Genomic DNA, 24,724 nt, shown 5'->3' with positions numbered 1-24,724 from the left:
AGCAGGAACACCTACCAAAGACCACGTCTGCATCGCCGTGGTTTGACCATCTCCGCTCCCTGTCGCAGACACGTTCACCTCTTGGGGGGCCATAAGCCCCTTCCCCGGCCGTACGGGGTCTTGGTGCAGCTTTGGCCTCTGGTCTCCCCCCGGACGAAGGAAGCTGGTCAGGGGAGGGAGCAACAAGCGGCCTTCGCAGGGACTGTCTCTCACACCGAGATCCCCGTGTGCTTTGCCAGAGCTGAATTGGTGTTTCTGGGCAAGCGTCACAAAATCTGTTTTGCCCAAAGCACAGGGAAAAGAGGTGCCACGGTGCTCCCTGGGAGGGAAGGAGCTGAGAGTGATCCCACACGAGGTGTGATGGCAACCCTGAACTTACCTCGGAGCGGGTTCATCTCGCCTTCAACCTGCTTCTGCTCACCTTGAACTAGCTGCCTTGCACATAAAAAAAAAAACAAAACAAAACACATAAAGACACCTTTTTAACAGCACAAAAAAAAGGTTTAAACTCTTGGAATGACTCGGATCCAATTTCCTTGTGTAGCTGTTTCTGTGGGGGTGAATTTGGGCTGCCTTTGGCCCCAGCATCTGGGGGCTTCCTGGAGGAGTGACTCAGTCACCACAGGGTGCTGCAGGGTCCCTCCTGCTGCAGAGGAGCTCTGGACTCAGCACAGCCCAGGAGCTTCTGCAGAGCTCCTCAAGCCGTGCAGGGATGGGCTGACTTGCCCTCCTGGCAAGACCTGAGTGAAAGAATTCAGAAGAGGGAGATGGAGTCACACCACTTTTTCCAGCACGTTCCTTGTCAAAAGCAACCTTGTGTGCATCCAACCGCCGTGCAATGCACAGCCGTGTTGAGCTGAGCAGCAGCTTGCTTTTGGTTGTCCATAACCAGAGCTTGCCATGAGAGCCCAGCACCTCATCTGCACCAGGTGGGTCACCTGAGCCGCATTAGGGTTGGTCTGGGGCAGCAATGGGTGGGCAGCACCTGCAGCCAGAGGAGCAAAGCCCTGTGGCCACCTCTTGGCTGGCAAGGGAGTGGGATGGGGTGGTGGGACAGCCATCCCCACCAGATGAGAGGCCACTGCAGTATCTGCTTCTGGAAAAAACACAGCTCCAGAGATAAAAAAAAAAAACCCTGGGAAACCCTGGAGAAAGTCATCTGTTGTGGTGGTAACGTCACCTCTTGCGCTGGCAGAACATGACCCGGCTGGAGCGGAGCTGCAGAGTGGCTCTCGAAAGCACAGAAGTAAAAATATTAGCAAGAGGAAGAACCTTTGTCGGGTCTGTCTGCCAAGTCCTGCCTGGATTTTGTCCAACTTTACCCTTCAGGCCTGAAATTTTCCATCCCGGAGCCCTTTTCTTTCCAAGTTTCAGTGAAAACAGCCCCAGCCAGAGAGACAAGCAGCGCTGAAGCTGGGGCAGCCAAACACCCAGAGGTCTGCTGGGGGGGATGGTGCCCTTCGTCAGAGCAGCAGATGAGCTTTCAGAGAGCGAGCTCACTTTTTCCAGCTGTATCAGCAGCTCTAATGAGAGCAAATGACTTTGTTTGGCCTGCATTAGGAAGAAAAAAAAAATAAATCAGTCACTCCAGTGGAAAGCTGTCACGTCGCCAGCGTGCGGAACAGGGACTTGGAGAGTTGCCTTCTCCTGTCCCCAGGAAAATCTGCAGAAATTTGGCCAGTGACATTGAAAAATGAGTTGAGTTCTCATACAGTCAGGGTGCGAGTTTTGGTGGCAGCTGCCAGCGCTGCTGTCCCAGGCCTGGTGTCCTATCACTGTCCCCAGTGGGAGCATCTTCCAGAGTGCTGGGGTGGGCTCCATCCTGGGCTCTCCCTCGTCCTGTGGTCCTGGGGTGGCTGTCACAGCTGTGTGACAGCAGGACCGGGACTCAGGGATGGCAGAGACTTGAGAGTGCTGGTGGATGAGAAGCTCACCATGAGTGGGCACCGTGCGCTGGCAGCCCAGAAAGCCAACCATGCCCTGGGCTGCATCCAAAGCAGCGTGGGCAGCAGCGTGAGGTAGGGGATTCTGCCCCTCTGCTCTGCTCTCCTGAGACCCCACCCGGAATACTGTCTTCAGCTCTGGGGTCCCCAACACAAGAAGGACATGTAGCTGTTGGAGCGGGTCCAGAGGAGGCCACAAAGATGATCCGAGGGCTGGAGCACCTCTGCTATGGAGACAGGTTGAGAGAGTTGGGGTGTTCAGCCTGGAGAAAAGAAGGCTCCGGGGTGATCTTATTGCAGCCTTCCAGTACTTAAAGGGGGCCTACAGGAAAGCTGGAGAGGGGCTTTTTACGAGGATGTGTAGTGACAGGACAAGGGCCAATGGCTTTAAACTGAAAGAGGGGAGATTTAGATTGGATCTAAGGAAGAAATTCTTCCCTTTGAGCATGGTGAGGCACTGGCACAGGTTGCCCAGAGAAGCTGTGGCTGCCCCATCCCTGGAAGTGTTCCAGGCCAGGCTGGATGGGGCTTTGAGCAACCTGGTGTAGTGGAGGGTGTCCCTGCCCATGGCAGGAGGTTTGGAACTAGATGATCCTGAGGGTCCCTTCCAACCCAAACCATTCTATGATTCTATCATTCTATGATCTCCAGGTCAGCCTCCCCCTTGGAGGGATGCTCCCTTTGATACTTCCTCGGGCAAAGAATTGAGAAATTACTTATAAAAACTCAACCAGCAGGAACTTTGAACACACAAAATGAAGCCAGGCAACCACCAGAGTGAAAGATGGGATTCAGCCTTGAAAAAATCAGCATTTCTGGGCAGCAAAATGCATCTCGAAGTGACACCAACCACGCAGCCTGGTTTCCACAGACCGTATTCATCACGAGGGATGGGGAGAGCAGGGGCACATCGGGCTGGGGAGGAAGGATGGCATCATCTGCACGCCCTGCTCTGTCTGGTGCCAAAACCCAAAGGTGGGCAGCAAGCGGTAGGAGAAAGGGGCAGTGAAATGTCACCCCGGAGCAGCACCTCAGCTCTGCCTTTGCTCTCCTGGGGGGCTGCAAAAGCAAATTGCAAAGTCCTCACTTGGGGGAAGGTGAATACAACAGAGAAGCCCATGGGGAAGCAAAGAGCTGGTTTGGAGAGGTGGGGGCACAGGGCTGCTGGCTATGCAGGGGGTATAAAGGGTGAAAAAAGGGTCAGTGAGAGTCCACAGCCCATGCGGTGAGCGAGGATACGTGGGTTTGGACGGGTAGTTCAGGGCTTTCTCCAAATGCCTGTGGATGTTAGAGGTGCAAAAGAGGAGAAGCACTCTTGGAGCATCCCCTGGCCCTGCGGTGCTCGTGTCCGCCAGGGCAGGGGCTGGCTGGGATCGCAGGGCAGAGGCTGCAGAGCAGCTGGAGAACGATGGGAGACGCGGTGGGTACGGAGCCTGGTCGGAAGCAGATGGAGACGGAGAGCAGCATCCAGCTGATCCGTCGGATGACGGATGGCTTGCGCACTGCTGCTGGCTGCGCTGGCTGGGAAGGAGGCAGGCATGGCCAGCGCTGGCAGCCAGCAGCCTCAGTCACTTTTCCCTTTTTCTCCTTAATTTGTCCAGAAGACCCCTTTCCTCCCCTTCTTGGGCTGCGCCAGGCTGTCAGAGAGGTCATGGTGCTGGTAGGAGGACGGGGGAACACAGGGCCCCCAAGCAACCCTCTTCCATCTCCAGGACCTGGCAAGGCACCTGCTCCTGGCACAGGAGGCTGAGCCCAGAGAGGTGAAACGACCCCAGAAAAGTCAATCTATTTTCAATTCTATATTCTTTTTTTCCCATTTTCAGCCTTTATGGGATCTTGCGCTTCGAGTGGAGCATCAGGCCCTTTTCCTGGGCACTCTCCCTTTGTGGGGGCAGGTTGATGCTTCCCTGGGATGAGTGAGTAAGGGAAAAGCATGAAGTTTCCTACAAAGTATTCGTCTGTGAAAAGGAGGAAGGCAGGAAAACAACACAAAAATAAGGGAAACAGAACAGCTTTTCCCCTTTCCCTATGGACATCTCAGAAGCGCAAAGGGAAAAGGAACATTTCTTCCTTTGTTCCACTGAAGAGATGTCCAAGAGCAACTCAGTGCTACCTGCTCTCAATTAAATACACAGAAAGTTAAGAAGCAAAAATAAGTGGCACTTGGAAAAAGGCAAGTATCAATCGGCTGCTACAAGCTGGGGATTGACCCATCCCGTAAACCAGACCGAAACCCACCTCCAGAGAGGAGCCATCTCTGGGAAGCAGACCCTAAGGCTCTGCAACCAAAGGGGCTTTGCTGGGGGTGTAGCAGCCCTGGAATCGATGAGGTTTTGCTGCAAGACATCTCTGCTTCCCGAGGCACGGTCATTAAGAGTGTATTTTTAGAAAAAACGAGCCACCGCGTTAATCAATAAGGAACAACCAGGTTCTCAAGGGTAAGGGTGGCCTGAGTTAATCTGCCACAGCCTGGAGAGCGCTGCTCATCCCGAGTCCCACGATGTCTGGCTGCCCTCAAATTGCTGCAAGGAGCCCCATCCCGAGCCCCTGGCACGCTGGGCTCCCGCACCCACACCTGGGGAGTCTTCAGCTCGGCTCAGCGTGGGGAGCCTGGCTCTGTGGGCCTGGCCAGGGGATGCTCCTCGCAGGCAAGGGCTGCAAAAAGGAGTAGAGGGGCTCCTTAGTAGCATCACCTGGGGGGAAGCTGAGAGAATAGGGAAGATGCTTGCTGGCAAGCTGTCCTTGGAGGTAACTGGCCCTGAGAACTGCCAGCCCCAGGCACGTACCTCCCTGAGTTCACATCTCAGCAGCAGCTCTTGATAGGGGCAAGAGGGGGACAGCCAGCCCCCCACCAAATGCTCCTGCTGTCCCTGCCCAGGGCTGGCCCCTTCTGCCTTCTGCCCGTCTCCGAGGGACCCGTGTCCCTGCTCCGCCGGGGGAGCAGAGCCCAGCAGCCCCTTCCCTCCAGCCCGAAGCACTCCTCTCCCTCGCCTTCCCCTCCCCACTGCTTTCCCGGGAATGCTCCCCCAGCTCGAGGTGTTTAAATCATTCACAAAGGGCTAAAATCGAGCTGGCTCCCTTCCAGGCGCTCCGGCGTCCAGGCTCCGTAAACAACCCACCCGCCAAGGGAGCCAGCTTGGAAAAAAGGCTTTTTATGTCTATTCCCCAGACCCCACTTCCACAAAAACCTTCCAGCACGATCCCTTCTCAGCTGTAAGTGCAGCAAAACTGTTTCTGGTGTTTGCTGACCTTCCTTTTCCCCCAGGCACACTCGTGGACATCTCACACGACCCATTTCTACCCGCGGACGGAAAACCAGAGGGACTCTCTGCAAAAAAAAAAATTTACCTGATGTGGGAAGTCTGATGTGCCTTTTCCTGCCTCAGGTATTTCCTAGGTGCTCTTTCAGGGCAAATTCCTGTTTTTTTATAGCTTTGTCCCTTATGGAGGTAGGAATTCACCCGGGTATTTTCTTGGGGCTGCTGAGCTGCACCAGATCAGCAGGAACTCAGCAGGAGAATCAAGAGGATGTTTATTTCTTAGGCTGCAAGTGATTCATTGAAAATCATTGGGATGCCAAGTGGAAAATGCCAGGGGTCGGAGCCCAGCGCAGCTTCCCAAATCCTGATCATGCTGGGGGAGAAAGGCCTGAGACGGCAGGGAGATCAGCTGCAAGAGGAGCCCCTCAGCATCTCTCCACCAGGAGGGTCTGTGGCAGCTCTCAGCTGCTCACGCCGGGACTCCTGACCCACAGAAACACCTCAGGAGCTGGAACTTCTGCCCTTGACTCCCCAGGTGACCACCAGCAAGTCCCCAAAACTCCCTGCACGGGTCCCATAGAGGCAGCAAAGCAGAGCAGCGGTTGCGATGGTTCATACTGTGGCACGAGCTAGAGTCACCCCTGGGAGGGTGACGGGGAGGGTGACAGAGCTGCTTGGAGGGGTTAGAGAGAACAAACTCACCATCTAAAAACACCTTGTCCTAGTGCTGGGAGCTCCTGTGCACCCCACGAGGGTTTTATTCCTGTCAGTGCAGATATATAGCGGGGCTGGGGTCTCCCTGAAGAGTGGCATGGCAGAAGATGAAGGCTCTTGTGAAGAAAAATAACCCTCAACCAGGTGACGAGCCACACGCGGTTGCAACCTGGGAAGCTCCGTCCCCACCTCCATCTTCTCCTGGGTTTTGCTGGTGGGTCCATGGCAGACAGCTGCCCCTGACTCATACTGGGGAAGGGCTGCAGCTCCTGGGCACCCCATCACATCCGACTCCATGGAGGACATTTGGCAGAGCTAGATGCCACCTGAGGGTCCACACCGTTCCCCACACCCCTGCCTGCTTCCTGGCAGGGCGTAGATGTCCCTCCTGGCATACTGGCCCCGGGTGAAAGCAGTTTGGTAGCGCTGGTGCTGGGCACCAGTCGGTCATATGATCAGTATGAGAAATACCCGACCGTGGAGGATCTGAATCAGCGCTATCCAGGGAAACCACAGAGGATGGATGCCGGGAGCACAGGGTGCCTGGCACGGCGACGGCTGCTGGAGCAGGCAGGGCTCGAGGGCTGGCAGAGCTACAGGACAGCAAGGATCGGGCTCCAGTCCCAAAGATGGAGCTGGGCTGGAGGAAGATGATGGTGAGGAAGGCTGATCCCTGCACCCTGGTGACCTGGCACAGCCTGGCAGCCCTCAGGCCCCGCGCCCGTGCCCACTTCTGCCAAAAGGCAGGAGGAGCGATTTTCATGGCACGACTCTCCCTCCCGGGCGCCGCGAGTGCTGCTGTTGCGTGTAGCCATCTGCTATTTTCGCAGTGTCAGAAATGCCTCTGCCGAGCGCCGGCCACGCAGTATGCATGCCGTGGCCTCCCCCTTTCCGAACTGCCATCTCCTCCCGCGCTAAATCCTCCTCTTGCCTCTTTGTCTCGCATTCAGATTTGTTTATTTACATTTTATGGCTTCTCAAGCATCCGTATTGGCCGCTGATGTGGCCAAGTGTGCCCACTGAAGGACTCAGGTGGGTCCTCTCGGGCTTGGGGCACATTCCCTGTGCGGGATACAGCAGCGTGGTTGCACTCGTGATGTGGGTACCCGTGTCATGGGCTGGCCCGGGCTTCCCACGTCATGTCACCAGGATGTGGTGGGGTACAGAGACAGTGGCCTGAAGAGCATAAAGTCACAGCCAAGGGGTGTCAGGAGCTGGGGATCAGTGCTCTGCAGGGCCACAGTTCCTGTAGCCGCCTCAAGCATCCCTCGGTGGTCTCCCAGCCATCAGCGGGGCTGCCAGCTCAGGGACCTCTGCTTCGGGAGCAGCCGTCTGGAGATAAACACCATTTCGCTTCCACCAAAACGTGGCTTTTTCACATTCCATCTTTGCGTTCAGATGTGAGACTAAAGTTTCTCTGGCCGCAGCAGCCTGGAAGCTCTGCAGATGGCGCAGGGCTGCCAGCTCTGCCAGCACAATGGGCAATGCTCGGAAACTTTCTCCTGCTAAGATCAGGCGATTATTTCCCGGAGTGACTGTTGCCATTAGAGCCTTTCAAGGGAATTTTCTTGGCAGCATCTGGGTGGGAAACAAACTTCCTGCCATGGCAGGAGGGTCTGGTTGTGGCTGTTGGTTAACAGGGAGTCATGGCTTAGCCTGGCACCCCTAAGAGTAAAAAAGGAGCAAAAGTTACAGCTGATTAAAATTTCTTAATTGCACCAGCAGCCTCTGCTCCTCAGGCTGTAATGCAGCTCGGTGTAACGTCGGCTTTTTTTTCTTCAACAGGAGCTGGAACCGCAGCCTGGGACTTCCCATGTGCAATCCCTTTGCAGCGAGGAGCTTCAGGTGAATTATTTCACTCTAAATAGCGCGAAAGTTAATGCAGCGCAGGAAATATTTGGAAGGAAGTGAATGCTTATTCATAGCTGACTTTTGACCCAGCTCTGTTAGGGGGCAATGCCACTGTCTGGCTTTCACCATGGAAGGATGGGACGTCCCAAAAGGAAACCTTGCAAATGAGCTGACGCAACCTCCGTGGTTTCACTGCAAATTGCAGCAATGCCAGTGCTGGGGCGCGGAGGAAAAAGCATCTGCTGTAACTACTTTTTCCTGTACCAATGGCCCTGTGGTTGATACACCCCATCCAGCCGGGGCCAGGCTTTTACAGCGGTTACGGTTTGCTGCACTGGAGTTTGCTTTGGAAAAGAGGAGTTTGTCATTGCAGCTTCTGGAGCTCTCTCAAAGCTCCGGGCTCTTCCTCTCCACCCCGCTCAGGACGTGCTTTCCCACCCCAGCAAACCTCGCAGGCCTGTCGCTGCCTGCTCCCCTCCTGCCTGATCGGTGCTGCCTGCGCTGAGCCGACCCAGGCACGAGGTGTCCCTGAGCAGCTGGGTGCGGGCAGGACCGCATCGGGCCAGAGTCATCCTATGGGAGCCACTGCAGAACTGGGGCTGGAGAGGTGGGCATGGAATGGGGGCATGGGCATGGAGAGGGGACACGGCTGTGGTACTCACCACTATGAAACAGTCCTGCAATAAGGAAGAGAGGTCCCTGCTCTCTGCTACCCGGGCCAAGAGCCCAGAGCGCACCAAGCCGCAGGGTGCCAGGGAGGTGCTGAGTGATCTCTGGACTTCAGCACTGGCTGTGCCTGGCAGGAACAGCTCAGGCAAATGCCTGCCAGGAGTGGCACAGGCACTCTGCCCTGCCTGGGATGCTCTCAAAGCTCTGCCAGCCCTCTCCACGGTGGGGGCTCCATGGGGCAGGTGAAGCCCAACTGCCCCAGCCATGCCAAGGGAGCTGGTCTGCTGGCTCAAGCTGCCCCAAGCACCGCAGCACCCACCAACACTGACCAAACAGGGGTTCACCCAAAACCCCCAAACCATTCACATGCAGATCACGAGGAGTGAGCACAGGCGCGTGCAACGGCATCTGTCCCATGACAGATCCCCTGGCTCTGAGATAACCCTCCCCAAGAGCCTCCCGGGTCTGTGGGATGGACACGCTGCAGCCTGCCCCGGGGCTTGCCCCCTTTGAGGGACCCTTTGACTCTCCCTAGAGCTTCTCTAAGGGGTCTGGTACCTCTTGACCCTGCGGTGTTGGCCACGCTGCTCCCCTCAGGGCCTCTCCGGTGGGGTGACAACCACTTCAGGGCTCCCTTGGGTCCCCATAGCTCTCCCTGGGGCTCCTCCAAGCGCATGGGGCTCCCTTCGGCCCTCCCCAGGAGTACTGCAAGAGGACAGGGCGCCCTTCAGCCCCACCCGGGGCTCCCCTCGGACTACCCCTGCTTCTCTATGCCCTCCCCGGGGCTCCTCGGAAGGGATGCCCCGAGGTGACGGGAACGGGGAAGGCAGGGGGCTAGGGGAGAGGGGCCGCGCCGGGCTGAGTGGTCCCGGTGCCGGTGCGGCCGCAGAGCCGGGGGGCGGAGCGGCACCCCCGGCGGGCGCGGCCGTGGCGGCGGGGAGCCCCGCGGGGCGGTGCCGGGCGGGCGGTACTTAAGGCGGCGGCGCGGGGCGGGCGGCCCTGCCGTGCCCATGGCTCCGCTGAGCGCGGCCCGGGCGCTCCGCGCCGCCGCCGCCCGCCTGGGCGTCCCCCGCCGCCCGCGCTCCGCGCCCGCCGCCGCGCCCCGCGGGGCACCTCCGCCGCCGGCTGCGGGCACGGGGGCCCGGCCGGTGCCGCCGCCTCCCCCCCCTCCGCGGGGTGCGGAGCGGGGGCCGCCGCCCGTCGTGGATTTCGGGGACCCGCGGGAGGCGTTCCGCAGCAAGAGCAGCGCCGAGCTGCTGCGCGGGCTGCTGGTGCTGGGGCTGTGCGCTGTCGGGCCGCTGGTGGAGCACAACCGGGAGGTGGGTGGCGGGGGGCGCCGGTTCCCGGGGCGGGGGGGGGGTGGGGGTGTGTCCGCTTCGGGTGGGTGCCGGTCCCGAGCAGGAGGGATCCCGCTCCGGGGGGGGTGCCGGGCCTGGGGGGGCTGCCCACTGCAGGGGGGATGCCGGTCCCCAGCCGGGCAGGGGCGGTGCCAGCGCCGGGACCGGAGGGGCTGCCCGCTCCGGAGAGGCGCCGGTCCTGGGCCTGGGGGTGGGGGCTCCCGTTGCGGGGGGGCTGAGTTGCCGTTATCCCGCAGCTGCTGCAGCTGTGCCAGCGGGTGCTGGGGCAGGCGCTGTTCGAGCGGCTGATGAAGATGACCTTCTACGGGCAGTTCGTGGCCGGGGAGGACCAGGAGGCCATCAAACCGCTCATCCGGCGGAACCAGGCCTGCGGCGTGGGCGCCGTGCTGGACTACAGCGTGGAGGAGGACCTGAGCGCCGAGGAGGCCGAGCGCAAGGAGCTGGAGTGAGTGCGGGGCCGTGCGGGGCCGGGGCGGGGGGGGCGCGGGCACGGCGCGCCGCGGGCGCGGGACTTGGCCGCTCTGCTATTGGCTGCGCCCGCCCATCCCCCCGCTCCCATTGGCTGCCGGGTCGCGGTAGCGTGCGTCACGGCCCCACCTCCCGCCGCGCTCGCCTTCCCCCCGCCCCCCCCCCCCCCCCCCCGTCCTCCTCAAACGCGCTGGGGTGCTGCCCCCTCCCCCCCCGCCCCGTTCTCCCACCCAGGGGGGCTGCCCGCCCCCCCAGCTGTGGGGACTGTCCCACTCCACCCCCCAGCACACACAGGGGTCCTGTCCCCCCCCCGGGGTGCAGCCCCCCTCCACCCCCGTGCACACACTGGGCTGCTGCCCCCTCAATCCCCGTACCCCACTATACACGCACTGGGGTGCTGCCCCCTACCATTTCCACCCCCAAGCGAGGTCACACCTCCGTCCCTCATTGCCCCCCCCCCCAATCCGGACGGCCTTCCCTGCCCGCCGCTCTCAGCCAAGGGCAAGCGCCAGCCCAAAGCCACCATTAACTTTCCACTGTTCGGGTTCCAGTTTTGGGTGGCTCTGCTCGCCCATCGATGGGCCACTGACCAGCACCCCATGGTCACTGGGGGGGAAGGGGACGGTGTGTCCCCCCCACTCAGGAGAAGGGTGGCCCTGCCGGAGGGCGCAGGCTGGGGATGGCAGCGCTCCCCCGGGCAAGGCTGCAACAGCCCCGTCGCAGCTGGGGACACAGTCTGGCTGCCCCATGGTGTTAAAATACATTGGAAATGGCTTTTTGGGGTGATTTGCAAGTGGGGTTTCGGGTCGGTGGGGTGACGCAGGTGCTGCTGCTGGGCTCCTCCCAGCTGCCACTGAGACCCTTATCTCTGCCCCCCACTCGGGTGCTGCTTATCAGGGACCCCCCGCCTGCTGCCGCTGCTGGAAATCCTCATCGGCACGAAGGTCCTGCCTGTCCGCGGCAGGAGCGGGCGGCTGGTGTGGGAGCTGCAGGGGGAGGCAGGGCTGTGCCCATCCCAGCCCCTTGCAGACGGAGCTGCAAACTGCATATTTTTTTTTTTATATAAAAGTTTAAATATCCCTCACTTGCAGCCCATGGGGTGTTGGCACTTTGGAAGGCACAGAGCCGTGGAGTTTCCAGGAGCGGCTGGTTTCTTCCCTGGGTTCACAGCCATGGCCAGGGCACGTTGCTCAGCATCCCTGTGGGGCTGAGCTGGCAGTGCTGGGCTGGCAGTGCTGCCCTCCTTGGTCTGGCTGTGCCAAGTGCTTTCCTGTGGTTGACCACCGAGGGCTTTTGCAGGCAGCTCTGCCTGCACCTGTGTCCTGCCTGCTGATGGGAGGGCGGGTGTCAGTGGTTTGTGAGCTGGCTGGGCTGTGCTGGTCCCCACTGGAGCAGATTTAGGGGCTGCATATGTGCGACCCCTTGCTTGGTGAGCTCTGCCTGTGCTCTGTGGGTCATTCCTACCCAGGAGGGCTTGGCAAAGCCACACACTGGACCCCATGCCCCCTGATGCCACCATGTCTGAGCCCCAGCAGAACTCATTCCCTGCAAATGGGCAAGGGGGAAAAAAAAAAATGCCGTCCTGGACATCACCCAGGGACATCACAGAGTGGGGACAAAGCCCAAGGGCAAAACCCCAAATTACTGGTGTTTGTGTCAGGGATGATGCCAAGCTGGGCTGTGCGTGGTTGAGAGGGGTGGAGCGGTCCAGGGCTCGTGGCTGCTGGACTCTGTAGCTGTGCCCTTCCCTGCCCTGAGCTTTACCCCGCTGCCAGCTGGGAAGCAGTGGTGCGAACCAAATGCAGCCAGAGGGTTCCTGCAGATGGCCTCCTGGTGCCATCTGCTGCTGTTTTCCCCCAGGCAGAGCTCCTGCAGGCAGAGCTGCACTGGCCTTACCAGTGCAGCCTGCTCTGCTGGAGCAAGCTGGAGATGCCGGCAGGGAAATGCCCTTCCCAGGCCCTGGCTGCTCCCTGTAACAGGCTTTCTGGTTGGGAATGCGATGCTGGCCGGCACCGGCTTATTGTGGCTGCTGTAGGCTCATACCTGCCTGGCCTTGCCTGGGCTGGCATCCAGAGCTCTGCCAGCTTGTCCCAGGAGTCCTTGACCATGTCCTGAAGGCTACTGGCGGGTCACGGTGACATGGCTGGAGAAAGGTGTCCTGCGGGCAGCGGAGCCTGGGTGCTGCTCCACTCCCAGGGCAGCACGCAGGCTGGGGGCTTGGGGATGGGTGCAGCCCTGGGTGGGGTGTGGAGAGGCTGTGCTGAGGTTGAACAGGGGCTTCTGTTCCCTGTGGGGTGAAACAAGGAGCCCAACCCCTAAGTGGAGGTGGTTGTGGTCCCTTTGCAGCCTTGGGGCCATTGCTGGCCCATGGGCATCCCAAGCCAGGAGGTGGGTTGGGGTTGTGCTATCGTGGGGAAGGACAATCCTGCCCCTGAGCACTGTCAGGCACTCTGCCACGCAGCACGTGGACACCTGGTATGTGCCCCCAGCGTGGGATTGCGATGGCCAATCAGCCTCCCAGAGCTGCCACCTCCCCTTCTCCTCCTGCTCCCAGTGCTGCTGCCACTCGTGCCCAGTGCCCTGCCCGCGTGTGCTGCGGGTCCCCGGGATCATGGCATGGTTTGTTTAGCTGGGAGCTGTGCAAGGATGTCCTGCGGTGGTCCTGGGCTGGTGCATGCTGGCAGCTCATGCATGGGGCAGGCCTGAAGGACTCTCTTCTGCCGAGAGCTTTGCTTTATTCCTACCTGCAGGGTGTTAAGCATCACCTGTGGCTCCAGTCTGGGCTTCATGTGACCATGAGTTTTTCCTTGGATGTGGTAATTCAGGGATAACTTCATCCTGCTGTTCCCTCATCCCTTTTGCCAGACCCTTTGCTGATGAGCAAAGCAAACCTGCTGTGTTTGTGGCAGCCTCCTGGTAGCCCCCAGGGTGAAATGGATTATCGGCCACTTGTTTCTGATGGGGACCTTTGTGCTTCTCCTGAGATGGTTTATTTGAGCCTGATGGAAAACTTCCTGAAAGGCCCAGTCTGCTGTGTCAGCTGGATTACCCTTCCCAGCACCCCAACGGGCTGCATCGAGTCTTCATCACCTGCTTCGCAGTGCTTGGAGGGCCTGCTTTGTGCATGCTTCGGGCAGGTGGCTCCTTTCTGCTTAGAGCCTGCCAGAAGTGTTTGGAGATGTGTCCTGCTCCGGGAAACTTGCTTTTGGTTTGCAGAAGGGATGGCCAGGTATAAGGTGGGTTAAGTGGCACTTGGTGTAGGAATGGCTTTGGTCGCCAAGACTAATATTGCAAAGAAAGCAGATGATGTCCAGGGAAGAGCTGTTTCTTCAGCTGGAAGGAGCTTCCTTTATTGTGCTTGAGGCAGAAGAAGAAAGCGAGCACCAGGGCACTGCTTTCCATGTCCCGCTCGGGCACCCAGCACAGTCATGCGGCAGGAATGCTGCTGGGAAGGGTGTGTTTGTCTCCAGGAGCACAAACCACTTCACGTTCAAGGGTGCTGTTTGCTGATGGAGCTGCGTGCGTTCGCCCCGGGTAGGTCAGAGGAGGCTTCGCTCCCTGCGGCTTGGCCCCAGCGCTGCAGGTGATGGATGCAAGGTGCGTTTTGGGGTTCAGAGCTGCCTTCTGTGCTGCGGCTGGGGCCTGCCCACAGGGTCCACCTCTCTCAATGTGTCCTCAGAGTCGCAGCAGTTCGTCCAGCTGAAGCCTCCCCCTGCACCACACCGCCTGCTCCAAGGGCACCTTCCATCCCCTGCGGGCTTTGCCGTCGCATCCCATCCCTGGGTGTGTGATGTCTCCTCCTTCCTTTCCTCCACCCTCTGTATTCAGGGGCAGAAAGCTTCTTGTCCTGTCCTCAGGGTAGCAAAATCTCTGTGCAGAGCCTGCTGGACGTAGTGCCTGCTGCTCCCCAGGAGCTCCAGCTGCTCCTGCCCTGCTTCACACCAGGCTTTGCTGCACTTTGAGCAACGTGAGGCTGTTCCTGGCTCCATGGAGCTCGAGAGACGGGCTTGTCTCCACTTGTTTATGCTTCCAGCAGCCCCTAATCCTTGTCACAGGGTTTCCACGCAGAAGAATGTGTTCTGGGACCATGCCACGTGCCTCTCTGCTCTCTTGAGTGAGTCCTCTGGCTCCGGACGGGTGGCTTTGCTGTGTGCTTCCCCGCTGTTGGGCACGGCCAGTTTTGGGTCAGTGACTCCAGGGCAGAGATCTCCTGGAGGAGATGGCTCTGCTGTCACCCTGGGCTGCTTTCCAGGGGCTCAGCAGTTTTTCTGGGTGAGACCCCAGGTCTGTGGGCTGGATTTAGGGTGTCAGCAAGGTGGCTTAGCTGCTCCGGCTCAAGGAGGATCTCATGACTTGGCCAGCATCCCCCGGGCTGTCAGAGCCCTGTTAGCTCTGTGGCAAAGAGCTTGGGCTTGAAATTACATCTGAGGTCAGCAGAAGTCGAAGCTGAGACTATGTTCGTAAGTTGTTGGCTAATGCCAAGGCGCAGAGGAGTGTGGGGCAGCTGAGCTGCAGCTGGGCATTCTACAGATTGGTGTGCCCTGGGGCTGGAGGAGCTCCTTGCTTCATGGTCTGGCTGCTGGTGCCCACGAGGTGTGGAGGCGTTGGGTTGAGGCTTGGTGCCACCACAGTGAGGACTGTGGGCTGACGTGGTCGGAGACGGAGCACCCAGCCCCACCGCAGCTGACCTTGTCCTTGCCATGGGGTGGGCTGTTTGAGAGCAGCTCTGGACCGTGGGACAGAGCACCCTCCCCGTGCTGCCTCAGGGCCTCCAGGTAACACTTGCCTGGATGTTGAAACCCTGTTGCCTTCCGTGAGCAGGTTTGGGGCATCTGACCTGCCAGTGTGGCTCATGCTGGGCAGCATTTGGTCCATAGCAGGTGGGATGGCGAGGGCAGAGGAGGGTCCAGTGCCAGGTTGGTGGCAGAGGAGCCTCAGAGCTGCTCTGGCCACCAGCGAGGGGTTGCAAAGGGTTGCTGACCTGGCCCTTATCTTCCCTGTTTCTCTTCTTAGCTCCTGCACCTCTGCAGCCGAGAAGGAGACGGGAGGTGAGTGACCCAGCCTCTCCTGCTGACAGGGGATAGCCTGAAGGTCCAGCTGAGCCAGGCATGGCGGGCCTGGCGTGGGGGAAGGACCCAGCTCCTGCAGCCTCAAAAGATGAGCTGGATGAGGAACATCTTGGTTCTTGGCCAGCCCTGCTCCTCAGCAAAGGCTCGGGCAGGGCACCTTGCAGCCCTTGGGGGCTCTGCTGAGGTCCACACCGGAGCCCCTCTCCCCTGTGCCCACGGCAGAAGCTCCTGGGGAGGCTTGCAGGAGTTCGGCAGGGCTGCGTGGCCCATCTCCCTCCTCTTCCACCCCAGGAGCAGAACAAAGGGAGAAGCAATACCGAGCCCATCGGGGATTTGGGGATCGCCGCGGTGGGGTCATCAGCGCCCGCACATATTTCTACGCTGACGAGGCCAAGTGTGACCAGCACATGGAGACTTTCCTCCGCTGCATCGATGCCTCAGGCAAGTGCTCCACGTGTCCTGAGCAGCCCCACTGTGCCTGGGGACTACAGGGACCCTGCAGCCCACCACCATATCTCGGGTACCTCCTCTCTGCCCGAGCACCCTGCCCATCAGGCTACCTCTGTCTCTGTGACTCTGTGCAGGTGGCAGCTCGGAGGACGGCTTCTCGGCCATCAAGCTGACAGCACTGGGCAGACCTCAGTTCCTGGTGAGTGCCAGGGCTGTGACCAGGGTGAGCTGGGTCAGAGCCAGGGACAGGTGCTTTGGGTGCCACACTTGCTGCAGTGGCATCTCTACTGATGGCAGAGAGGAGTGGGCACCAACAGGCTGTCTCCCTGTGTGCCCAAGACCATCCTGGAGACCCTGCCTCAACTTTTGGGGACACATGAAGAGCTCAGAAGTTTCAAAGTCCCAACATGAGGGCGTGGGGGGTCTGTACTGCTAGTCTTGGGCCCTGCTTGGCCAAGGTGCCCTGCTTACAGGGTCAGGGTCTGCTTCAGGCTGGGCACGGTCTTGCAAAGCTCTGGCACAATAGGGGGCTTGAGGCCAGCTGGGCTCCAGCCTGGGTGTCTCACCTCGAGCTCTGTCCCCACAGCTGCAGTTCTCAGAGGTGCTGGTGAAGTGGCGGAGGTTCTTCCACCAAATGGCCGCAGAGCAGGGCCAGGCTGGGCGGGCAGCGCTGGAGATGAAGCTGGAGGCGGAGAAGCTGCAGGTGAGGCAGGTGATGTCCGAGGGAGGAGGCTGTGCTGCCGGGGATGCGCCGCGGCAGGTGGCTGGTGGCCGTAGGGGTCTTGAAGTAGCCCTGACCAGTGACACCTCTGAGCCTGGAGCAGTAAGACCCCTGTAGCCCCTTGTCACTGATGCTCCTTTTGGTGGCAGGAGGCCCTGGCCGACCTCGGCATCGCAACCAAGGCGGAGAGCCAGCACTGGTTCACGGGCGAGAACCTGGGCATGAGCGGGTAAGCTGCCTGTGATCTGGGGGAGCCACAGGATGGGGACACTGGGGGACCTTGTCCCTGTTCCTGGGGCAGTGGGGCAGCAGCAAGGGCAGGTCTCCAAAGGGCAGCGCTGGCTCAGCACGGCAACAAAGCAGAGAGGAGGTTTGGGTGGACAGGTCAGGGTGGCATGTGCTGTGCACCCTGCTTGCTGGTGGGGGACAGGAGCTCGTAAAGACCCCCATGCCCCTGCAAGACACCAGCACAGACTTGGCTTTCTGCTTCCAGCACTGTGGACATGCTGGACTGGAACAGCCTGATTGACAGCCGCACCAAGCTCTCCAAGCTGCTGCTGGTCCCCAACATGCAGGTGGGTACCCATCTACGTTATTCACAGAGTAGCCCCACGGGTTGGGCACTGGGAGACTAGGGGAGCAGGGTGTGGGTCTGCTGGCCCCAGGCCCTACCCTGTAGCTTGCTGGTGGCTGTGGTGCTAGCTGGCATCTGCGCTGCCAGAGCCTGGCCATGCTGTGATCCACCAAGCTGACAGGGTGGGCACCCAGTGCACGTGGTGCTGGCCGGTGGGTGCTGGGGAGCTGGGGTGGGCAGCAGCCCCCAGGGTGGGCTTCCTGCAGGGGTGTTTCTGCCTCCCATGGGCAGGGCTGGCCACAGGCAGGGTGACCCAGGCTGTTCTCCTTTCAGACTGGGCAGCTTGAGCCTCTGCTCTCGCGCTTCACCGAGGAGGAGGATCTGCAGATGAAGCGGATGCTGCAGCGGATGGATGTCCTGGCCAAGGTAAGAGGGAGCTGGCGCTGGGCACAGGCACTGCCGCAGAGGGGGAGACACGTGGCAGGTGGCCCCATGAACCCAACCTGCGTGTCGTTCACCCTCAGAGAGCCACGGAGAAGGGCGTGAGGCTGATGGTGGACGCGGAGCAGAGCTACTTCCAGCCAGCCATCAGCCGCCTCACCCTGGAGATGCAGCGTCGCTTCAACAGGGATCGGGCAATCATCTTCAACACCTACCAGTGCTACCTGAAGGTGAGGTCCAGCAGGACGCTGGGCAAGAAGGACCTGCTGGAGCAGCTGGATGGAGACCTTGGCTCCTGAAGCCATGGTGATGCAATGGCACAACTCTGGAGCTGGCTGCTTGAAGGCACAGGGCAGAGGTGGCACTGGGGCGATGACCTTGTGCCATCACTTCCATCTGGTCCCAGGAGGCTTATGACAACGTGACAGTGGACGTGGAGCTGTCGCGCCGGGAGGGCTGGCACTTCGGCGCCAAGCTTGTCCGTGGCGCCTACATGGAGCAGGAGCGGGAGAGAGCAGCCCAGATTGGCTATGAGGATCCCATCAACCCCACCTATGAGAAGACCAGCGAGATGTACCACAAGTAGGGGACAGCCCTAGCCACGCTCTTCCCTCCCACCCCATCGGACACGGGCTTGAGCAGCCTCACCATGCGGTCCCGTACTGTCTGACAGGTGCCTGGACTATATCCTGGAGGAGATCAAGCACAGCTGGAAAGCCAATGTGATGGTGGCATCTCACAACGAGGACACGGTGAAGTTCACCCTGCGCAGGTGGGTGCTGGGGAAGCAGTGTGGCGTGGCAGGGATTGGGAGCTTGAGGGATGTGGGGGCCCAGCAGAGCTGTGGTGAGATGTGCTGTGGCTTGTCAGGTCTCCTCTGTGTCTGGCCAGTGGGATTGTAGCTCCCATCTGGTGCTCGGGGCTTCAGCTGGGGCTTGGAGCTGGGATGCAGCATGGTAGCCCACAGTGGCTGCAGAGATGGCCCCATTGCCCAACGCAGAGGCTATTTTAAACCCAAATCCCTCAAGTTCTCACATCCTAGCATCCACCTGGGACGTGGTCAGTGCTGTGCTCTCGTACTTGGAGATGATCCCCGTTCCCCTGGTGGGATGCGCTGCCCCTGCATGCTCAGCTGTCTCTGCTCTTCCCTAATGCTGAGGCTTGGCTTGCAGGATGATGGAGCTTGGGATCCATCCCTCGGAGAAGAAAGTGTACTTCGGGCAGCTCCTGGGCATGTGTGACCAGATCACCTTCCCCCTGGGTGAGTGCTGGGAGCAGTGGGGACTTGGCAGACGTGCTCCTACCCCACCTTGACCCTGGGAACCTCCCTGAGCAGCTGCTGTGGGGTCGGAAGGATGGATGGAGCCAGGCCATGGGTCTGTCAGAGCAGGACTGGCTGAGGATGGTGCCATGTCACCTCTTCCTCAGCTGTGTGGAGTGCTGTGACCCCTGCATGGGGTTTGGGAAGGAGGTAGACGAGGATGTAGATGGAGAATCGCATCTGTCTCCTGGAGGCCCATGGGACCGTGATGGCTGGGCAGGGAGATTCCAGCTGTGGACAACGAGCTGAGATTGGGGTACTCGTAGGTGGGGCAGAGCCTGATCCTGGCAGCCAGCAAACCCCTCTGGTACCTCCTTGGTCTGGGCCTGTGGCTTTGCTCCTCTGGAGCTGCACACCGAGCCCTGGGCTCTCTGCTGCCGGGTGGCAACAGCCTCTTACGTGACCTTGTCCTCTCCTCTGCCGCTGGCCCAGGCAGTGGAGCGGAGCTCCCAGGAGCCCGGACAGAGGGTCCAGGTAGCCCAGCTCAGGTCAGGAACTGATGCCCCTGCCCGTGCTGGTGACCGCAGCGGAGACCCGAGGCCAAGAGAGCAGCCAGAGGCAGACTGGGCGGTTGTCCAGCGCGATGCTGCTCTGTCCTGGAGTTCCTCCTCTGGTCATGATGGAAAAATGTGTTAACTTGATGTTTCTGGTTGAATGCTGCTGCAACTGGCCCGGCCCGGCTGCCGCCGTTCCCAGGGCTCCTGGTGACCTCGGCCCGCGCCCCCCGGCGCCTTCCCGAGCTGCCAGTGCTGAGCTGGGAGGGCCGATCCTGGCTGCCCCTTCCCGGGGCTCCGGCCCCGCCGTGCTCCTGGGCACCCACCACCCCATGGGCACGGCCCGGGGGCACGGAGAGCTGCGGGAAAGGGAGGCTTCCCACCCCGCCTTTTTTTCCCTTTCCTCCTTTTTTTTTTCCCCTTTCCTTCCCCCTTTTCCCTTCCCTTCCCTTTCCCTCCCCCCTTTTCCCTTCCCTTCCCTTTCCCTCCCCCTTTTCCCTTCCCTTCCCTTTCCTTCCCCCTTTTCCCTTCCCTTCCCTTTCCCTCCCCCTTTTCCCTTCCCTTCCCTTTCCCTCCCCCTTTTCCCTTCCCTTCCCTTTCCCTCCCCCTTTTCCCTTCCCTTCCCTTTCCCTCCCCCTTTTCCTTTCCCTTCCCTTTTTTTGCTCCCTTGATACTTCCCTGACCAGCTTCCCTCCCTCCAGGCCAGGCCGGCTTCCCCGTCTACAAGTACGTGCCGTACGGGCCGGTGAAGGAGGTGCTGCCGTACCTGTCCCGGCGGGCCCAGGAGAACAGGGGCTTCATGCAGAGGGCGAACCGGGAGCGGGACCTTCTCTGGAGGGAGGTCAAGAGGCGGCTCCTCGCAGGCACCTTCTTCAGCCCCAACCACTAACCCGGACGGTGGCATCCGGCCCGGGGACCCCTGTGCCTTCACCTATAACCACTGTTGCTGTTCCCCACCCTCGTTCTGCTGCAGTCTGCCCCCAGCACCCTTTGCCCTGGGAGGGGACGTGTCCCTGTTGCTGTTTGAACCACATACACCTTCCGTGGATCACTGTGGTGGGGTTGCCCCAGCTGGCACGGCCCCAACAGATGTCCCTCTCCTATCCCAGGGACTCCTGAGCTGTGCTTCCCTGGGCTGTCCCAGAGGAGATGCTGGGGTCCCCTGGGAGATTTGGCCGCCTGCTTTGTGCCACAGGCTTGGGTCCAGGGTGGGATGTGTGGCTCAGGGACAAGCTGGCCTCAGCCAGGAGCTCCTCCAGCCTCTGCCAGGGCTGGGACTTGGTCTCTTCCAGCTCCGTGGAGGCAGGTGCCAAAGCCGCAGTGATCCGTGAAGGGTCACGGGGCAGGATGAGGCCCTGCAGCCTGTCCCAGGGCAGCTGCTGTCTGGCTGCTCCCCAGCTTTGCACAGAGCGGGGCTGGGCAGGACCAGGCTCTCCCCCATCCCACCAGGTGAAAGCCAAGCCAGAGCTGCCTGGGGTTGTCCATCCTCGGGCGCATGGCCAGAGGGGCGAAGGGGGCTGGCTGGCTCCGTCCCTGCGCTGGTCCTGCCCTGCCTGCAGTCCCTGGCTCTGAGGATGGGCCGCGTCCGCGCTGCGGGCAGGGCCGTGGCTGCGTGGCAGCGCTGGGAGCCGGAGCCCAGGTGGGCTCTGCCGTACACTGGATTTGCCGAGAACGGTGATGATTAAATCAGAACTGTTCTTGCCCCTGTCTCTCTCCTGGCGTTACTGGGCAGCTGTCTGCCCCTGCGCTCTGCTTCTCTGCCCGGGTCTCCAGGTGGGGGTCAGGGCCTTCTCGGCCCCCTCCAGCTGCAGCGCCTTGGCCCGAGCTGGGGCCAGGGCTGGAGAGAGGAGCCAGAGAGGGGCTGGACCAAGTGGGGCCAAACTTCCCTGGGAATGGAGAAGCTGCGGAGCTCTCTGAGATGGGCTTGGGGAGCCCTGGAGCATCCTCCACTGCTTGTGGAGGCGGGGTGGCATCTGCCAGAGCCTTCCCTCCCCCCCACCCTGAAATGTGGGGGCTGTGCACCCCACAGGCTTTCACTGCCTCAAATTAGGGAGCTTTCACTGCAGCTTCTCCTGGGCTTGTTTTTGGGCTCTACAGGGCCATGGACGTCTCTGGGTGTCCCTGCCTGGCAGCTGAGGCAGCGTCTCCTTTTGCCCTGGGTTGCTCCCTCCTCTCTTGGCAAGTCACCCAAGCCAAAGGGGTGAAATTTAGACTTTCCAGAGATGTTCACTTGCTGCCTTTCTCTACCTGAGACTCCCGCTTGAACTCCCATGCTTTAAAACACATCTGGAGGAGCAGGGAGCGTGGCTGGAGCATGGAGCCAAGGCTGCTGGTATTTAAAACCAGCACTGGTGCAGGCAGGAGCCGAGCTCCTGGTGTTTTGGGGAGGAGGGCAGATGTGCTCCTGGCACTGGGCAGGATGCTGCTGCCTCAGGGGCGACTGGATCTGGGACTGGCTGGATGCATGAGCAGCCATCACCTGCTGCAGGCTTCTGCAAGACCCTGGGTACCTGTGTAGCCATTGCAGGAGCAGATATTGCTGCCTCTGTGCCAACAGCGTCAGGTATCTGTACACGGCCCCTCTTGACCTCTCCCTTTTTTGGAGTCAACCCCTCTCCAGCTCTGTTTCCAGGAAAGGAAAGGACTTGTGCACCTCCAGGCAGCTCTGCAGCACGGCTCTGGGGCGCATGTGCTGCTGTTTGCAGGGGCCATGTACAGGGTCGGGGTGCAGGGTGCTGCCTCCCGTCTATCCCAAGGCACTGAACACCCTGGAAACCCCCCAAATCCCCATGTTCCCAGCAGCCTTTACCCACGCTCAGCCAGAAAACAGCAATTGCTCCTTTGACTTCTGGGAGTGTTGACCCAGCCAAACCCTCCCTATTCCTCAGGCTTTCCCTGACCCTGCTCAGTTTTAGCTGTTGCTGCTGGAAGCTGCTTTCGGCTTGTCCTGAAGGAAGAAGAGGTGTGAAGCCAGGGCAGGTATGCCGGTAGCCCGCGCTGCAGCGGGCTCGCTTGCAAGACTGCTGGCTACAGCAGCGGGGGGTGGGGGGGTTGCAAGGGGCAAGAGCCCGTATCCTCGCAGCAGCCGTCTCGGCAGCCTTGCGCTGGAATGCCGCGAGCAGCCCGAGCGCACGCGTGAGCGGGGACTTCTTCCGAGGAGCAGAGCCTGGCACGTCCCGGCAGGATGGTGACAAGCATCTTGTATCATATGTCTCCCCCCACCCCAGCCCCACCGTGCCATCCTGCCTGCTGAAACCCCTGCAGGGATTTCTGAACCACCGACAAAACAACGTATTTTCCCTTCATTTTGTGTTCGGAACTGCTACAGCACTGGGGTTCCTTTTTTCTCTGGTATTTTCCAAAACCAGGTTCCGCAGGGGGCAGGTGCCTGGCGGGGCATTTCCAGCCTGAGGTCTGGAAAAGGAACTGCAAACGGTGGGGTAACGGAGAGCATCAAGCTGTGCTCGCAGGGTGCTGGCACGGCCTCCTCTGCACAAAGACATGGACAACAACCTCCCTGGGAGCAGAGGGAGAGGCAGGACGGGTGGCTGATACCCACGGGCCGTGCAATCCCCCAGCCCTGGCAGCACCAGCCGGCCCAGCCCATGGCACCCACCCTGGGCACCGCAAATCCTCCCTCCACCTCCTCCCCGCAGCAGCTTCCGTAGCTTCTCCAGCCTCTCGCTACCAGCCAGCAGCATCTTCCGAGGAATCAGCTTATTTCCCTGGCTACAGCCCAACCCCTGCCCTGGCGTGGGTGACACCTGGTAAAAACAGCAGCACGGAATATGCTGCCTGCCTGCGGGAAGAGAAGAGAAAGTGGTTTGGGGAAGCCAAGAAAACAGCCAAAAGCAAACGCATCCTTTCACAAAGCGACAGCGTGGGAAAGGTGTGGTGGGGGGAGCCTGCCCTGGTGCTTGGGGAGCACCGGGTGTGCTCAGCACAGCGGGGAGGTGATGGAGACAGCGGGATGGGAAGGAAATCCTGGTTATGGAAACAGCCAGAGCGAGGTCACAGCTGCCATGGGGAATGGGGACACAACCACCAAGCCCGGCTTGCTGCCTAACTTTGGAGTTAAGCCCCTCCCCAGCCCGCTTTCCCAGGCAGAAAGGGATGCTGAGCTCAACCTGGGGCTGAGACTTATCCCAAGGGAGCTTTGCGTGCCTCCGTGCAGCCAGGCCACCACAGTCTTCGCATTCCTGCCCCAGCCATGGGGACACCCTCCAGACAGGTCCTGTGAGCAGGACGGGGCAAAGGAGGGGACAGGGATGCAGAGGCAGGGGAAGGTGGGCAAGGGATGCTCCTTCCCGGTGCTGCTGCTGAACATGTGGAAGGGGACTGGGGGCATGGGAAAGGTGCCAGGGCTGCAGAGGGGGAAAAGAGGGGGCTACCCAAGGGTCACAAGCTCATGTGAAAGCTCAGGAAAGCGGGTGGGTTATACTGGATAAACCATCAGACCTTTCCTATGCACCAAGGATGCTGCCAGTGGGATGTTGGCCACAACCTGCCAATACGCCCATGGCACAGGGAATGGGGAAAAGGCAGTCTCAGGCCCAGTCACTGCCATCCGAGTCCCCATCAGTGGCCCGATGCCAATGTCACTCAGCGGGAAGGAGGAACACGCTCAGCTTTGCCTTCCCAGCATCATGCCACAGAGGGTCCTGGCAGCTCCCTGCTGTGCCATCACACATGCAAAGGCCATGGGACACCAGGGCTCACTGCACCCTGCCAGACAAGGCGCTGGACCAGTCTGTTACAAACTCGGACTGTTGAAATTGCAGGTTGTCGGTGGCTTCTGGGACGGTCTCTGAAAGCCAGTGCAAAGAACGCACACTTGCAGGGTGCAGTCTTGTAGATTTGAAACCACCTGTGCGCTTGGCACAAGCCACTGCCCATGGCTGAGCATTGGGAGGTCGGTGAGGCTCTTGCAGTCACGTTTATGGAGATGTAACTGCAAAAAGAGTAATTCCACCAGTAACACCACCAAGGACTTCCCTACTGGGAATCTCTTGTCTGAGCAGGAGAGAAACCTTCCCTGCATATCAGCCCCAGGTACTGCAAGCAGTGAAGGATATTGGTGGTGAGAACCCACCAAATTCATTTTCTCTTTGCTCAGTGAAGAGATCCCAGGGCTGGGAAGGTGCTCAGGACACCACCCAGGATCCTAATCTTGTCCAGAAGGATGCTGCCCAACTCATGCCTACTATGATGGAGGTTCTACATCCACAGGAAAGCCCCAGTAATGTGTGGCCCTCAAACCCAGCTCCATGGGAGATGCACACTGTCCACACACCCTTCCGCAGCTCCTTGGATGCAGCCAGCCCTCAGCAAGAGATCGATGCAGCTATTTAGCTGCATTTGTGCTACCACACGGGAGATGGTCAGCGTGTC

The 24,724-nt window shown here is 60.2% G+C and overlaps 1 protein-coding gene across 2 annotated transcripts; it reads left to right on the top strand.

The window, feature by feature from the left end:
• Positions 1–9,447: 9,447 nt before the first annotated feature.
• PRODH (proline dehydrogenase 1) lies at positions 9,448–20,757 on the top strand. Of its 2 annotated transcripts, XM_086623329.1 has the most exons (14): positions 9,448–9,756; positions 10,032–10,240; positions 15,277–15,311; positions 15,624–15,773; positions 15,917–15,981; positions 16,369–16,485; positions 16,653–16,732; positions 16,997–17,078; positions 17,411–17,503; positions 17,602–17,748; positions 17,925–18,100; positions 18,192–18,290; positions 18,691–18,779; positions 20,035–20,757. In XM_086623329.1, the coding sequence occupies exons 1-14, from the start codon at positions 9,448–9,450 to the stop codon at positions 20,220–20,222; spliced, it is 1,839 nt and encodes a 612-aa protein (XP_086479455.1). In that variant the 3' UTR covers positions 20,223–20,757. The 2 variants fall into 2 exon arrangements, with proteins under 2 accessions (XP_086479455.1, XP_086479456.1); XM_086623330.1 differs by lacking the exon at positions 9,448–9,756 and having other exon boundaries at positions 10,041–10,240; positions 16,369–16,494.
• Positions 20,758–24,724: the final 3,967 nt, after the last annotated feature.

The sequence above is a fragment of the Tauraco erythrolophus genome, chromosome 19 (assembly GCF_009769465.1).
Source record: "Tauraco erythrolophus isolate bTauEry1 chromosome 19, bTauEry1.pri, whole genome shotgun sequence".
In the NCBI taxonomy this organism is placed as follows: domain Eukaryota; kingdom Metazoa; phylum Chordata; class Aves; order Musophagiformes; family Musophagidae; genus Tauraco; species Tauraco erythrolophus.
This window is presented reverse-complemented; position numbering and strand designations above follow the sequence as displayed.

Bases quoted from the DNA above. Each gene is read 5' to 3' on its own strand.
- PRODH (XM_086623329.1), top strand. From the start codon at position 9,448: ATGGCTCCGCTGAGCGCGGCCCGGGCGCTCCGCGCCGCCGCCGCCCGC. The intron at 15,312-15,623 runs GTGAGTGACCCA...CTTCCACCCCAG, and splicing joins AGCCGAGAAGGAGACGGGAG to GAGCAGAACAAAGGGAGAAG. The intron at 15,774-15,916 runs GCAAGTGCTCCA...GACTCTGTGCAG, and splicing joins CCGCTGCATCGATGCCTCAG to GTGGCAGCTCGGAGGACGGC.